The sequence below is a fragment of the Corvus hawaiiensis genome, chromosome 4 (genome assembly GCF_020740725.1).
Source record: "Corvus hawaiiensis isolate bCorHaw1 chromosome 4, bCorHaw1.pri.cur, whole genome shotgun sequence".
Lineage (NCBI taxonomy): Eukaryota > Metazoa > Chordata > Aves > Passeriformes > Corvidae > Corvus > Corvus hawaiiensis.
In genome coordinates, this window is record NC_063216.1 from 18264891 (window position 1) to 18280934 (window position 16044).

General features: G+C 47.4%; 2 protein-coding genes across 16 annotated transcripts in view; both read left to right on the forward strand.

Moving 5' to 3' along the window:
- The window catches only part of PPFIBP1 (PPFIA binding protein 1), a 102648-nt gene extending 95200 nt beyond the window's left edge, over window positions 1-7448 (forward strand). For all 15 annotated transcript variants that reach the window (XM_048300524.1, XM_048300528.1, XM_048300527.1 and 12 more), the window contains 6 exons: window positions 1255-1377; window positions 2160-2285; window positions 3092-3280; window positions 3775-3954; window positions 4558-4623; window positions 5096-7448. In XM_048300524.1, coding sequence (XP_048156481.1) covers window positions 1255-1377; window positions 2160-2285; window positions 3092-3280; window positions 3775-3954; window positions 4558-4623; window positions 5096-5182 — 771 coding nt within the window. In that variant the 3' untranslated portion in view covers window positions 5183-7448. The remainder of the gene's footprint in view (window positions 1-1254; window positions 1378-2159; window positions 2286-3091; window positions 3281-3774; window positions 3955-4557; window positions 4624-5095) is intronic.
- A 92-nt stretch (window positions 7449-7540) lies between these two features.
- On the forward strand, window positions 7541-10661 carry REP15 (RAB15 effector protein). The gene has a single exon (XM_048300540.1). The coding sequence runs from the start codon at window positions 8236-8238 to the stop codon at window positions 8791-8793; it is 558 nt and encodes a 185-aa protein (XP_048156497.1). The 5' UTR covers window positions 7541-8235; the 3' UTR covers window positions 8794-10661.
- Window positions 10662-16044: the final 5383 nt, after the last annotated feature.

Sequence of the window (16044 nt, forward strand, 5' to 3'; positions counted from 1 at the left end):
AGCACAGGCATCACCTCCCCACTTCACAGCCAGTCAGGTGAAGGCAACCCAGCAGGTTTCCTTTGTGTAAGGGCTCAGGTGAGATGAGATAAGACCTTCCTTCTCTGGGGACACAAATGCAAACTGAACATGGCTAATATTAATTATTTCTGTACAACAAAGAAGAAATCAATCATAGCCCTGCTCTCTCATGAGCCATGAGTTACCTTTTCATGCCGCACTTACATGTGTTTTGCATAGGCTTCATGTCATGGTTTGCAATTTTATTCATTATAAGATTGTTTCTTCTCCTTCTTAACCCTTGGAAGTGTGATGCCAGCAGCCTCCACTGAGCTTGATGTTGTGTTGGGAGACTACTACCATTGTCACTGCCCTGTAATTGTAGATCACTGGGGATATTTTTAGAGCAAGGTTAACCATCAAATTATGACAACAGATTCGCCGTAAAACCAACAAAATACGCAAAGTATTAAGCTAATACTTATGATCTTTTGAAGTTACTCTGACTCCAAATAAACAATAGTGAATATTATTATTTTATAATAAATGAAATAGCAAACCATGACATAGTAACCTACTGTTAGATTCATCACAAAGTTAGCTGAATACAGTGGGATGTTTGGGTAAGCAAAGAATCTTGTCTTAAATATCTGACAAAATAGATTCCAGTGTTCATAACATATAAGTAATACTGAAACATTAGGCCAGGCTAACCCTGGGACAAGGGTGCATAAATTTGTTTAAGTTAGCTAAATTGCACTTGGACTTTTAGACACTTTTCTTCTTCCCTCTTTTTTTTTTTTTTTTAATTCTAATAATAGAGAATGCCCCAGTTTTCAGGGTAATTTATTGTTTTCAGTTGAACTTCTAGCTGGACATTTGAGGTATTAAAACTTCTGGCAGGATTAAATGCCAGGTGGGTCTAGTGTAGTGTGTCAGTGCTGCCCTGGCTCTAATCCTGTCCCTGAGGTTGTGTCATCTCACCCTTTTTCCCTCCTTGTTACCTCAGGTTTCTTGTACTCTGTATCCTATGTGAGAAACATCCCCTAAGAGCTAGTATAGTGCAACACAGGAAGTTTTTATTTTGGGGTAGATGGTTTGATGTTAATTCCCTGTCTGGCACACTAAAGTCTTCCCCCAGAAGTGTCAGATGTGCCATTTTAAGCCAGGGGCCAAAGCAGTCTCTTCCAGGAGGATGCTGGTGCCATGAATAAGCACGACCGTGTTTATTGACTCCCTCTTGCTCTTTGACAGGATGACCTGCTGTCCTTGAAGGTTGTCAGTGTCCTTCACCACCTCAGCATCAAAAGAGCCATTCAGGTTTTGAGAATAAACAACTTTGAGCCCAATTGCCTGCGCAGGAGGCCGTCTGATGAGGTATTGCTTTACAAGGAAGCTGTGAAGAGGAATCCTCTAGAGTTTTATCCCTGGTGTTTCTGATTATTCCTGCTCTGCTGTCTCCTCCTGTCTCCTCGTTCTGCTTCATTTTTAGTTTCCTTTTTCTCATGCTGTTCTTTTAACCTCAAGCTCTGACATCATTTTCTTTCCTCTACGTGCCATGACCCCAAACTCATGTCCCCTTTTCCAAGTCTCCCGCTTCTCCTCCAAGCCAACTGCTGGCTGTTTAGGCCCAGTCTCTGATGTGTGATCATCTTGAACTCAGTGCACTGTTGCCACGAGTCTTGTGCAACTCTCTGGAAAACTGATGGCTGTGTCAAAATTTCCTGTGTAAAAGGAGTTTGGCCCCAGTGCCAGGTGGGACACTGCCATCATTGTGTTTTGGAAGCAGCAAATGCTGGACAGGGCAATAGATGACAAAACGACCCAGACTCTTGGATTTAGATTCACAATGTGTATCTGCAAGAACAGCACAGCAGCTCAAGGAACCAGCTGAATTTTCAGCTCTACTGGTAGAAATGGCAAATAATGCTAATGCACAGCACGATAATCAAATGACCTAACACACCCCTGCCCCCTGCCCAGACCCATCTCCAGGCTGCTCTTGCTGCAAGGTAGCAATCCAGGAAGAGATCTTTTTCTCAAGTGCAAAGTAGGATTATATTCCTTAAGGGCAGGAGAGGTTTGTTTCAGTTAAGATTGGGGCTGGGATTTGGCTGATTTGGGATGTGTCCTTACCTGCCTGTTCCTCCTGTTGGCAGAATAATGTGACACCTTCTGAGGTCACCCAGTGGACCAACCACCGCGTGATGGAGTGGCTGCGCTCCGTGGATCTGGCAGAGTACGCACCCAACCTGCGGGGCAGCGGAGTGCACGGGGGGCTGATGGTGAGCTTTTGGGGTGGCTTCTTCCATTTTATTCAAAAGAAGATGTCTGGGAACCACTAGGTCAATGTTCTGGCATTATCTTTGCTGCACACGCCTTGTCTGCTTATTCTGCTTAATAAGAAGTTTCTTACCTTATGGTTTAAAGGATATGAATGTCCTGAGGGGAAGGACTGTGGTTTAATACTCTGTATTCCCCTCACAATGCTATTTTGGTACGGCATTCTCCACCTCCTGTCCACCTCCTGTCCTCCAATGCTGCTGTGCTGTTAACAGCCATGTTCTGCCTTCCTAGACCTGGATATGGTTTTATTTTGTGAGGGAAGCTTGTTACTTTCGTAGAATTTGGGATTACACTGTCAAACCAGGATTGTTTTTAATTGCTCTAGCATCACATACTCCAGACAAGAGATTTATACCTGCAGAGGTTTGTTGTGGTGATTAGGAGTTATATCCCTGCTCCAAACATTTTATGTCTGTTTATTTTCCAGAATTGGAAGAAGATGCTGGGTAAACATTTTGTGGCAGCTTTGCACAAGTAGTTCAGTTAAGGGTGGATTTATCTGTTCATTTCTTCTTACCTGCCAATTTGTTCCTGTTTATAACTCCAGAAGGAAATCCTGGAGGTAGCATTTTAGGAATCCTTTAACTAGTTAACTCTCTTTCCTCCTTCTTTGTTGTATATTTCCTCTAAAATACAAACAAAAATCCCAAAGGGGCCTTAGGGAGTGACCAAGATAGGCCTGGATGTCTTTGAGATCTCATCAGACTGTACTGGCTTCAGCTGGATTCTCTGGTTGGATTCCCAGGTTTTGGAGCCGCGTTTCAATGTAGAAACCATGGCACAGCTGCTGAACATCCCACCCAACAAGACGCTGCTGAGGCGGCACTTGGCCACTCATTTCAACCTCCTGGTGGGGCAGGAGGCCCAGCAGCAGAAACGTGAAGCCATGGAGTCCCCAGACTACGTCCTCCTGACAGCAACTGCCAAAGTCAAGGTAGGCCACTTGTTCTGGGAGGGGTGTGAGGTTCCAGGGAGGCATTTGGATCTCCAGTTTTATCCATGCTGGGAGGGTGCTTCAGTAAGGTCTGAGAAAAGGGGTTGGTTCACAAAGCAAGAAGCATGAGAGCAGGACCTGGCAGATCTGCGTTTGACACTTGTGTCTACCATGAACAGGCCACTTCTCAGCCTCTCTAACGTGCACAGACAAGAGGTAGCACTCGTGTTGTCCTTCTGTCTGTACTGAGAGATGTTTGGGGGAAGACTGTCCCTTACTCATGGTTTAATGTGGAATTTTGACCTCATTTGGGATCTGTTAAATGGTGGTGTCTTAACAGTGGTGGAATGAGAGGACACATTGTCCTTTCAGATCTGTGTAGGAGAGCACTGAGGTTTTGACCCTTCAACATGGAAACACCAGAGGGCACGAGTAGGCCTCTTAATTATTTGCTGATTCTCTAACTCCTTGGCAAATTTCTCTTCACTTTTAAGCCAAAGAAACTTACCTTCAGCAATTTTGGGAGCCTGAGGAAGAAGAAGCAGGATGATGTGGAGGAGTATGTGTGTCCTATGGAGCTGGGGCGGGCATCTGGCAGTGGATCAAAGAAGGGCTTTAAGCCTGGCCTGGATATCCGAGTATATGATGATGATGATTTGGACAGGCTGGAGCAGGTAAGCCAGTTCTAACAATTCCAAGTCTTTGTGCTGTCAGGTTTGGTGGGAAAACCTTCCATTTCCCAGGGAAGCCTCCCTTTTGTTTTGGCCCCTGACTTCTTGCTGTCACACAGCTTTACTGACAAAAGGGTCTGCTCCTGAGGAGGTTGAAGCTGTGAATGCAGCACCTTTAGGGCCTGCTCTGGAGTTACTCTCCTCTCCTGACAGGCCACGCTTCTCCCTTGGTCTGAACATCTCAGTAAATTGTGTTGCCACTCTGTGGTAGCAGGGCAAGGGGGAATGGCTTCACACTGACAGAGAGTGGGTTTAGATATTAGTAGGTTTAGGATATTAGAAAAAGGTTCTTCCCTGTGACGATGGTGAGGCCCTGGCACAGGTTGCCCAGAGAAGCTGTGGCTGCCCCTGGATCCCTGGAAGTGTCCAAGGCCAGGCTGGATAGGGCTTGGAGCAACCTGGGATAGTGGAAGGTGACCCTGCCCATGGCAGGGAGGTTGGACCAAGGTGATTTTTAAGGTCTTTTCCAACCCAATCCATTCTGTGATTCCACTCTATGATACAAAGAAGTTATTATTAATTCATGATGCATTCTGGTTTTTTAAGATGGAAGATTCAGAAGGGACGGTGAGGCAAATAGGAGCATTTTCTGAAGGCATCAACAACTTGACAGTAAGTGTGTAAATGGGTCTGTGCAGTAAGATCTCTGCTTCTGCAGGATGGGTGTAGGCCCCTTGGCAGTCGCTTGCGATAAACAGGGTCAGTGAGGTCCTTTGAGTCTTCTACTGGGACAGAGGGCACAACTGAATGGTTCAGGAAGGTACCTGCCCATGCTGGTGGAGAGGTTTGGTGGCCTGTGCTGGCTTCCCACACACTGGGGAGGGCAGGGGACATGGCCCCCATTGCCCATGGTAAGTGGGTTTCCAGCTGGGGGTCAGGCTGCATTTTCTGGGTGGAAGCCCCGAGCCACTGGGGCCAGCGCCAGCAGTGAGCTGGTTTTGCAGGAGGGTGGGTGAAAACTTCCCTCAGCAGAACAAAGCAGTGGCTGGCAGTCAGTGTTTGCTGCCCAGCACGGGCCAGGACCGTGCCAGATGACTGCTGCCAGTTGTGAGAAACCTTGACTCTGCCCTCCTTTCCTTTCCAGCACATGTTGAAGGAAGATGAAATGTTTAAAGACTTTGCCACTCGCTCTCCTAGCACCAGTATAACAGATGAGGACTCCAACGTGTGACAGTCACCACCAGGCACTGACAAAGGCTCGCTCTCCTGTGTGCAAGGACATCCCCGTTCCACATGACAGGCAGCAGATCATGTACTTTACATTGCTCTTGCTTCTGTTTGTTAGAAGTAACACTGAGGGGTGGAGAATTTTAAAGAGAAAAGGAGAAAAAACAAGGTGCCTCTACTCTAAGTTGCCATAAAAACCACCCAGACACTGGTGAATGGTAATCATTTTAACTCTATTTAATGTACAAACTGGTGATGTGTTTCAGAGTGTTGCATTTAAATTGATGTGGTATGATAGTGCTCCTTGTGCTTCTTCATGGCCTCAGATAATCCTTTATACTGTTTGAAAAGAACAGAAGATGTTAGGTGAAAGTGTTGCGTCTGTAGATACCGCGCATCAGCTCTCTCTGCACTCTCAGCTGAAAGATAGAAGTTACTGCTCTTTTTTAAGTGCTTTTCTTTGGCACAAACACCAGTTCAGCCCTATCCAATGTAGGATTTTAGTCATCTGTGCCCTGCATAAGCTCCCCCATAGCTCTTGACTGTTGCTCCTATTTTTATACTGTTTTATAAAAAAAAAAAAGAAAAAAATAAAAGAAAAAAGAAGTATATGAAGTACATATAAAAGCAAAAATTTAAATTTTGTGAGATAGAGTGATGGAAAGTTGCAGGTGTGTGAGGGAAGGGGAGAAGGTTGTAAAAAAATTATGCCAGTTTGCAAACCAGCTGGTTACTGGGAAAGGCAGGCTGACCTTTGGAACTGTTTGCTTTCGTTGCTTTTTATTGAGTGCACAGTTTAATGATCTTCCATTTGAGATGAAACAATTCTAAAGCACGTTCCTTCTGGCAGTGGCTCATACAGAAACTGCACATTTTAAAATGTCTTCTTTCTTGTCCCCCCAGCAGTAGTTAGTGCATTCAACAAGGTTATTAACACTTCCATGACTTAAAAAATTTCCTTAAAGTTGAGAGTACTCCCTGCATATGGAAGGGACATTTCTGTGCTGTGACTAACGTGAAGATGGTGTAGTTGCAAAAAAACAAATAAAGTTATATAGAGAAATGTATAGGAAATATATTATTTCATATTATTAAGCCTAAGGTTGGACTTTTCCTCCAAAATTCAGATATCAAATGTGTTGTTCATCATTTTACCTTCTTAAAGCATAGCTCCTCTGCTCTTGAGCATCATCAGGTTTTAAAACTCCTAACTAGCCAGTGGAAATCTTATGTCAGACTTTGGGTATTGCGAGGTGTCCTAGCCGAAAGCAAACAAACAAAAGTAGCTTTTTATTCCAGTGGTCATTTGTATGGTGTTGAACGTTGCATGTATTTTAGCACAATGGCATGAAGCTGCTTTGCTCTGTAAAGGCAAACCAAAATCCAGCTGGAATTGTTCCTTGCAGTGGTGTTGCTTTGCCAAGCGTTTTGTCGCTCGTTTTGTCGCTCTCCTTGCTGGAAGTGAGACCATTCCTGGTGTCCCGCAGGGGATTTGGGGTTTGTGCTGACTTTGTGGGTGTTTCTAAAACACTCTTAACAAAGCTAGGAAAGGAAGAAAGGTTCTTCCCAGGATTTTCAGGGAACTCCCCTCAGATCAGAGGCATATTCCAGCATTATAATGATGTAGCCTGATAACCTGGACCTTTGAAGGGTGTACAGTGTGGGTGATTATTAATGTACCAAGATGCAAAATTTAATGTGGGCAGGTTTAGGGTGCAGATGCTTGGGATGTGGATTCAGGCCTCCCTTTCTGTGAATACTCTGCAATATTGTTATTATTTACATGGAAGTTGAACGTGAAACCCTGTGGAAGCACTGGGAAATGTGGTGCAGGCTTCCAAACAAAAGTTTTCGTCCGGATGGCTCTCGCTAGTCACCGGCTACTGGACAGGACTGGATATTCACAGGAGGGAAAAAAGGGAGCTAGTGACACAATACTGTGTGCTGAAATAGCCACAAACACTCTCCAGTTTCTCTGGAGTGTTACCAGTGAGGGCAGTGATAGTTTATTTAAGTGCAGTGTAAGCAGCATTCTGCTCCAAACAATCCTTTCCTGGCAGCCAGGTCATCCCCTCGGAGCTGCCACCTGAACCCTGGTTCTCTTACGGGGTGGGGACACAAGAGAGGTGATGAAGTCAGGAGGTTTTTATGTGTGCGTGTGCACACCGTCGATACCGTCGGGGTGTTTTAATTGGTGCCTGTTTGGAGAGGGCAACGTAACTGCTGTGTATTGCCATGTGAAATCCAATAAAGTCTGTGGAAAATGCCAAGTGTTTCTGGAAGCCAGCTCCCTTTTTCACACATCCTCTGGTTTTTTTTCCTTTTAATTTTCCTAGGAAGCTTATTTTGTTCTATTTAAAAAGCAAAGGAGGGAAAGGGGACAAAATCACACATCTTTTTGTTGACTTGTTAGTTCATTTGTCAGTAGTGCCTGCAGCAGGGCTTGACTAACAACTAAGAAATCAACTATATCAAGATTTTTTAGTTATTTCTGGGATCCAGATTTGAACAATCTTGGGTTGTTTGGTGTGGTGAGAAGTGGCATCATCATTGCTCAGTGTGTGCTCCACTGGGAGCCCTCTCAGGGTGCTCTGTTCCTTCTTGCTGTGAAAAGGACTCTCTGCTCCCAGGTGTCTTTCCCTTCTCTAGGAGATTAAAAGAAAATGGTGGTTTCATCTCTGGGCAACACCCTGTGCGAAAAAATGGTTCCTCTGCAATAGTCCTAGAAAGGAGATCCAAGGAGATAAGATCAGACTGGAATGAGATAACATCAGCCAAAGAAATGGTGCCGGAATTAACAATAAGGAAAACAAGCACAGATGAATTCAGTAGGTGTGAAAGCTACAGGGCCTGTTGGGCTGGTCCCTGCTCAGTCAGCTGTGGAGAAACACACCCAGGAGAAAGCCTGGCTGCCTCACAGGCTCACAGAGCTCAGCTCTGCCGTCACCTTCACCAGGTAGGCTGCAGGTATCCATGTGCAGCTGAATAGGTCTGGCTGAGCCCGGCACCTGCAGAGCTTCCGCTGGAAAATAAAGATTCTTCCCCGAGGCAGTCTGCATGTGGAAACGACCTCCTCCGGCACAGAAAATGGGCCAGAAGGTCTCCCAGGAGGACAACCAGGAGAACAAGGCTGAAACTCTGGTCATCTGTGAAGTCTTCAGCCAGGGCGTGCTCCATGCATCTCAAAGGCTGAAGGACTATCTCGGTTTTGTGGATCCTCAGAGCAAATTCCAGCCAGCCACGAATACACTGAGCGAGATCTTCCTGGTCAACTTCATCAGCTTCTGCATAGGAAAGGGCGTGGAGGAGCGGATCATGACCAGCAAAATGACCAAGCAGCAGTCCTCCCTCTTCGGGGTGGACTGGGTCTGGACTCTGTGTGGGTCTGACAAGGAGATCAAGCTCCAGCTCGCCGTGCAGGCTCTGCAGCCGGCCGAGCTGTTCCACAGCGAGGGCCCTGCCGAGGATTGCTGCCGGGAGGCCGCGCTGGCTGACGAGTGCTTCCAGAACATGAGCAGGTTTGAGAAGCTGGCCGAGTTCTGCCGCCTGGTGGGACGGGACTGCCTGGGCTTGTTCGTCATGTTCGGCGTGCCAGGGAAGCCCAAGGACATCTGAGGAGTCCTGCTGGACAGCGTTGCCAAGGAGGAGCAAAAATGCCGCCTGTCGGGCAGGAATGCGCTGCGGCAATTTGTCACCAGCACTGACAGCTTTCTGCCCACAAAAGACATGCTGGAAAATTGCCTGGGCACCAAAAATGGGCTGAAGGATGTGGGCAATGTGTACATAAACTTTGTGTGAGCAGCTGAGCAGGAGCAGTGGCTCCATGCAGCACCAGGGCCTGCACGGGGCTTGGCTCTGCCCCTGTCTTTCCTCCCCACACTCCGTTTCCTCCACCTTCCCCTCAACCTGTCGTGTTCCCTTAGCTCCTGCAGAAGCCAGGCTGAGTCAGCCTCTCCAGGTTTTAAAACAACTGGATGGACCTGCCAGAAAAATGTGTTTATAGAAGGCCCAGCGTTTTTCCAGAACATTTTGTTCGCCAGACATTAAGTCTTGGCTGGAGCTGCTGGAAGCTTTATCAGCCAGAGCTCTGGGGAGGTCCTGGTAGATTTGACTCACTGCCTTTGTTTGCTGTGTGGCAGATTTTTTTCTGTCCTAGGAGGGTGAGTCTGTAAAAATGAAAATGTGCTGGTGCTGGTCAGAAGAGTTGCAGTGAGCTTGAAAGGCCTTAAAATGACTGATTTGGAGGAGTGAGCTGGTTTCAGTTAAGAGGAAAAGCTCTTCCAAGTGCTAGAAATGGGATCTGCGAGACACTTACTAATTACCTGTCCCCTAACTGGTGCCAGGCTCCACAGGGCCTTGGAGCTGTGAACAAAAGGCAGGGCCGGGACCAACTGCAAACTTTTCTCGCTGAGTGGCTGTGTCAGAGCAAGGTGTGGCAAAAGCTAGGGGCAGGTGTTCAAGAAAAATTGGGAAAAATCGAGCAATGGGGACAAAAACCAGGCCTGATGTGGGTGGGACCTTTTCCTCTTCGTAGCAACAGAGGCAGCTCCTGACCACTCACAGCAGAGAGCAAATCTGGAGGAGGCAAGATTATTTCACTTGGAATTTCTTTTCAGTAGCTTAGCAGCTGATGGCATTTATGGGCTTGATTTATTCTATTTCTCTCAGCTTTTACTGCACTAAGTGGGGCTTTTGGGTTATACAATTACAATTACTTTCTTTACTGTTAATCAGTGAAGGAGGACCTGATCCATAGTCAAACTGGTAAAATCACTTTGGTTATAGCTGTCTGAATAGTCTTGTCAGTGCAAAACTCATCTGCCTCTAGTTTTTGTATAAATTTAGTCATTTAACAGAACAAAAATAATTTTGAAAACTCATTCATCTTTCACTATTTACTATTTGAATTGTAAGATGGGGGCAGCTGTGAGAGTTGAGAATCAGAGGCTGTTACTTAAAGAGCCATTAAAAAAGAGCCCAAAAAGGCTGAGACATCAGTGCCATGAGTGTTTGCAGCATTCCATGGCAGAGGCAGGGAGTCTGAAAGGGGAACTGAAATAAACACAGAGAACTCTGACATTTTTGCTGAGTCACAAATGTAGCTGGGTTTGGAGAAGGGTGGCCTTTCAGTACTGAAACAGTTCATTGAGACAGAATTGTTTTTAAAGAGCTGCTGTCACTGTATTCTCTGTGTGGCTGGGTTTGGTGGGACAGAGGGGACAGTTCTGGTGTGTTGCATAGAGCACCTGCACAGCTGTGGGGGATTGGGGTTTTTTTTGCCTGTTTGAGCTAACAAAATAATCAATACTGCAGCAGGATTGATAACGGTTTATAAAAGAGCTGCAGAAAACTTTAATTTTGCATTAAATTGGTATGTTACAACTAGTGTGACTTCAGCTATCCCGTTCTGTAGAAAAGCTCACTTGAAAACTGGGCTTTTTTTCCTTTGGATGCTTTCTCAATAATAGAAGGGGAATATCAAAGTGTCTTGACTGTACAGAGTTCGAACTATGAGAGTTACACACTGGGGCAGTTGTTGATTTGTGTCCTTCAAAGGGCTCTGGTACCTCAGAGATGTCACATAGGCTTGGTAAGTTGGGAGCTGGGTCATGTTGCCCAGCCTGCACCACACTCTGGCCCGTTCCCTTGTGGGCTTTAGCTCAGGCCCCTGGGCCCTCAGCCATGGTGGGAATTGGCCAAGGCTCTGGATTCTGGCTAACAACAGTGAAAAGTATTTAACCATGTAAATCTGACCATGTTCATCCACTCAGCCAAGCTGGAGCCTCAGCTCAGGTGACTCACAGCCATCCCCAGGCTTCTGTGACTGCACGTGCTGATGGACCAGGTAAGGTGCAGCCCTCTGCCAGTGAAATCCCAGGGCAATTTGTGTAGTAACATGACAAAAGGTTTGTCCTGGGTTCTGAGGAACCTGGAATTCACACCTTTGTCCCTTGGCAGTGTTTTCTGCTCGAATTTCCCTCTAAGCACTCACTGCTGGGATACACGGGGAAAAGCCCTGTCCCTGCATGGGATGGAAACTCCTCCATGTCTTACCAAGGAGTTAAAAGCCCGTTGGGTTTTCTGGAAGCAGTCGATGAACTCGGCCTCGCTCGGGGGTCTTGCTCGGAGGGTCAGCATTCCCTCTGCCCGGAGAAGGGGCAGAGAAGGACACGGCCCGTTAGTGAGAGCATCCCTTTGGGAAGGTTCCATCTGCCTGCCGTGCAGAAGGCACAGCAGAAGTGGGTGTTGGCACCAGAACTACCGAGAATCAGGGCTTCAGGGCAAGGCAAACTCCCTGTGTGTGCCCGAGGCTCCGTGTGCTCTACCAGAGGTGCCCCCGGAGCAGCGGCACCTCCCGAGCTGCTGTGCCCGGATCCGTGGCTGTGCCCGGCCTCGATCCGGCCTTGCTGGGCCGGGAGCTGAGGTGTCCCCCCCACCTTCATCCGTGCCCCTCTGCGCTCCCCGTTTGTTCCAGCACTGCCCCTGCTGGCCCTTTCTTCTTGTTCTGCCTCCCCTTCTTCCCTTGGCTGAGCTGTCGGAATGCCTCTGCAGCTGTCTGGAGCCGGGTGATGAACACTGGGATGTCATCCGGGGTGCAGCCCAGCATTTGCTGTGAGGACAGAAACCCAAGGGACTGAGGTGAAAGCGAGCTTGGGCTGCGCACGTCTGGGAGCCTGAGTCCCAGAGCCTGCTGCATTTCCTGGGAGAATGCACAGGAGAGGCAAATCCAGGCATGAAACAGAGCTGAATGCATTCCTTTGTAAGCACAGAGCTGCTGGGCCTGGCTGAGTGCTGTCCTTACCAATGTGACAAGTGACCCCTGCTAATGGATGGCAGGAAAATAACCCAGGTGGGATGGGGAGGAGCAGACCTGGAGAGCAGAACTACCTCAGGTCAGAGGACACTGTCAGTGATCCCGTGATGGAGATTTGCCTTTGCTCACCTTATCTTTGTGCACAGCAGGTATCAGTTGGAAAAATGATAAGATGATGGATTAAATGTCTGCTCAGGGAGGAGCCCCTTGCTCTCTGCCTCTCTTCTCCCTCTGCTCCTGCCTAGGGATGGTGCAGTGTCCTTGTTTCCCACCATTTCCTTTGCCATCTCCTGTGCTAATGTGGCTCCAGACTCCTCGTGCTCCCCAGAGTTGGAGCTTCATCGTTCAGGGTCTGCAAATGAGGGACAGAAAAATACATTTGCTCTCCGAGGCTGGAAATAGGCTCCATGAAAGGCAGGGATCCAAGGGGTGGTACCTTCCAGCTTGGGTGTTTGTTCTGGGTTGTGAGGGCACCTCGAGACACCCCAAGGAGCAGGAGGCGATCCGAGTTGCTGATTAAATCCTCTGGGGGCACAGCACCTGCCTGCCAGCCCCGTGTCCATCCCCTCCCGTCTTTCAGCTGCAGACAGGGAATGAATGATGAGGAGCAGCCAGCAGAGACCTGCCAGCCCTGGCTCCTGCTGCTCCAGGTCACCAATGCCTGAGCCTTTGATGGATCTATGCTGAGGAGCTGAAGAACCAGATGTCAAGTGGGATTAGATGAACTCTGCTCTCCCTGCAAACCTCCACTTCTCCATGGGAGCCTTCCATCTCCCAGTGGTTGCAGTTTAACCAAGTGGTAGTGGAGAAAGAAGGAACAAGCCCTGGAATTCTGCATGATGGGTGTTCAGGCAGGCCTGGGCACAAACCACCATTTTTGTACAAACTCATATGCAGTCCCTCAAGTGCTTGCAGTAGGTGCTAAATCCCAATCATCCTGCAAAAAACCCAACCCTGAGGCACCTCCCAGCTTCCAGAAGCCACACACCCAGTGTGGGGGGGATATTCCAGCAGGAACAATCACTGGGGTGCCCCCTGGTCATCACCATGTCTTGCATTTTTTCTGTCTGTTTTTATCTCTGCCGGGGATGTGAGTTTTTCTTCCGGTCTTTTGGCAAAGCTCCTGGCTAACTCCACGAGCTCCAAGGTTCATCCCTTTCTCTTCTTTTGCAGGAATGGCCTCTGGCAGCAATGCCCTGGACAAGGTGGCCCCAGGGGCGGGGCCGGGCCCGGCTCAGGTGCGCGGGCGGGGCCGAGGAGCTCTGAGCCGGGAACGGCCCCGCCCGCCAGGTGCTTGCTCAGAGCAGGGTGCGAGCAGGTCACTCTGCAGCGTGGACACACAGAAGAGATCACCAGCCAAACAAACGGCCCCCATTCCCCCCTGCTTCGCTCGGTGCCCGCCCCGAGGTACCCTCCAATCCCTTCCTACAAAGGAGAGGAGATTCAGTGCTCCCAAACCGTACCCCCCAAACAGTCAAACTCCTGACCTTGGCTGTCCCATGGCTGGCTCTTCCCACAGTGTTTGAGAACACCAAGAAAAGCCCTGCACACTGAACCTGCTGCTGAACTGATGGAAGAGATGCTGTCCTGTCTTGGCTCTGCTGCAATGTTTCTGGTCTAAAGTTTCTCTGTCCTGGAGTTTCTGGTTTAAAGCCCCCAAAAAGCACAAGGCCGTTTAAGAAATGACCAATCTGCCCCAGCGCTTGGGATTCTTTCAGGTGCCCGGTTTCAGGTGATCAGTCTTGTGTGTTTCATCTGGAACCTTGTGTAATTGGCCCCTGAAAATCAAGAAAAAGCAAACTCTACTTCCTTTTTGAGTGGACAAGGAAGCTTTCCATAAAATTTCACATACCCAAGAGGGGGAAAAAGGAATTAGCTGCAGAAACCTGTCCAGCATGAATACTGAGGTGAACCTCAGAGATGTGTCAGCGTGGACCTGGAAATCACAGAGAGCAGTATTACAAATCAGAAGATGCTGTGTATTTTATGTAAAATGTGAGCAAGAGAAAACCTCCTGATGTGAGCAGGAATCACCTCAGGCTCACCCGGGGGAATCCATACCATGGCAGTAGCACAGCTGCTTGAAAAGATTGGGTGTTCCAGACCATTGTCTTCCCATTGCTCTGAATCACTGCTGTCATTAAAAGCAGGAAAGGAAAGGTTAAACTTCGAGAAACCTATTTTGTTTTTTTTTAAGACAATCTAGGAGCAGGCAGTAAATTACTGTAATAAACCACAAGCGAGACAGGCCTGAAAACTGTTGTGATTTAAAAAGTTCTAAAGCTGGGGGTTCATAAAGGAGCACTGTCATAAAGGCCTAAGTGGTCACGAGTAAGAGAGAGACAGAAGATAAGAAACAACTCTTTGCTGTCTCTTCCAGCCCCAGAAGCAGCAATCCATAAGTAAAACAGTAATCTGCAGATGAAACTACCAGGAGCCCAGAAGAGGAGAAGCAGCTCTTCCTGCAACAATTTCCTTAGGAGTCAGCCTGTGTCCATTGCTGCCCACAGCAGAATGGGCATCCTGAGCACCAGAGGGGCTGGAACACAAATTCCTTGGAGAATGAAGTGCAGGCAGCCCAGAGCTACTGTTCAGAGTAAATCTTTAGAAGCTGATTGTATCTTACTGAAAACAACACTAAGCTCACCTGCCTTTCTGTTTGTTAAAGGATTTATCATCTCTTCAACAATAATGAAAACAGTATCTGACACTGGAAGTGCATTTGCAGATTAAAAAAAAAAAGTATTAAAATTCTTAAAGATCTGGCAAATCAAATGTATATAAAGCACAAGGGAAGAGGAGGGGCAGACACCGATCTTTTCTCTCTGGTGACAAGACCCAGGAGACTGGAGCTGGGCCAGGCCAGGGTTAGGGTGGATATCAGGACAAGGTTCCTTCCCCCAGAGGGTGGTGGGGCACTGAACAGGCTCCCCAGGGAATGGTCACAGCCTCAAGGCTGCCAGAACTCCAGGAGTTTGGACAATGCTCCTAGACACAGGGTGGGTTTGTTGGGGTGTCTGTGCAGGGTCATGAGCTGGATTCTATGATCCTGATAGGTCCCTCCCACCTTAGGAGATTCTATGATTGAATAATTAAGAAATCAATTTGCTTAACCTATTGTGACAAGATGAGGTCTAAGGATGGAACCACTCCTCTCAAAAAATTTCTATCCACTCATCTGAAAGTATTTTGCTAAATACTAAAGGCTCAGTAGTATTGTCTTCTCTGCAACACAGCCCTATCTGTAAGGTTTGTGAAAGCAGCAATGTTTGAAGTCAGATTTTTTGTTTAAAAGCACTGCACGTTACCTGAGCTGTTGTAGAGTTCAGAGTTCTGCTGCTCACCTTAGAGGGCCTTCCAGGAACACCCTGATAAACCTCACTGTTACCCATTAACACTGTTAACCAAGAGCCCATTAATTACGTGACTTTCTTTCCATTGTGCCAAGGTTCCCTGAGTGGTGTAGGACATGTTATGGATGTTGGGTCACGTACACTTGGAATCTGCAAATGCCAGGGAAGAAAAGTTACCACCCAGACAGGGTCAACACTATGGCAGCAACAGCCAAGCAAAAGCTTTCCCACAAAACCTTTTACCATTTCCAAAGATTGTGCCATTATTTGTAATGGTTTTGACATGAAAACAAATGAGTAATAGAAAGTTATGTGCAGTGCCCACATACCTGAACTTACCTTTAAGAGATCAGGCAGGCTGAGGTAGTGTATTCCCTTTTCTGTCCCATTTAAGCTCTTTTCCCTGAGATAAAAGCACTTCACAGGAGCTGACACATACAGAGCTTTTAGGGCCCTTGCTCATTTGTATGTTTGTTGACTGTTTTTTTTTTTAAATCCTCAGTGTGGTAGGCTGGTATAATGTGGCAGGAATTCCCCAGGAGCAGAGGAAGTGCACCAGTAAAACTGACTACTTCCAAAGGACATAGTTTAGTGGCTCATTCCCCACCTCACTGGCTTTTCCTCCTGGATCCTAATTCATCAGGAATGGGGAATAAAATTATCATCTTCAGGGAAGTCCTAAGTGACACAAAAAGTTTT

Bases quoted from the DNA above. Each gene is read 5' to 3' on its own strand.
- REP15 (XM_048300540.1), top strand. From the start codon at position 8,236: ATGTGGAAACGACCTCCTCCGGCACAGAAAATGGGCCAGAAGGTCTCC.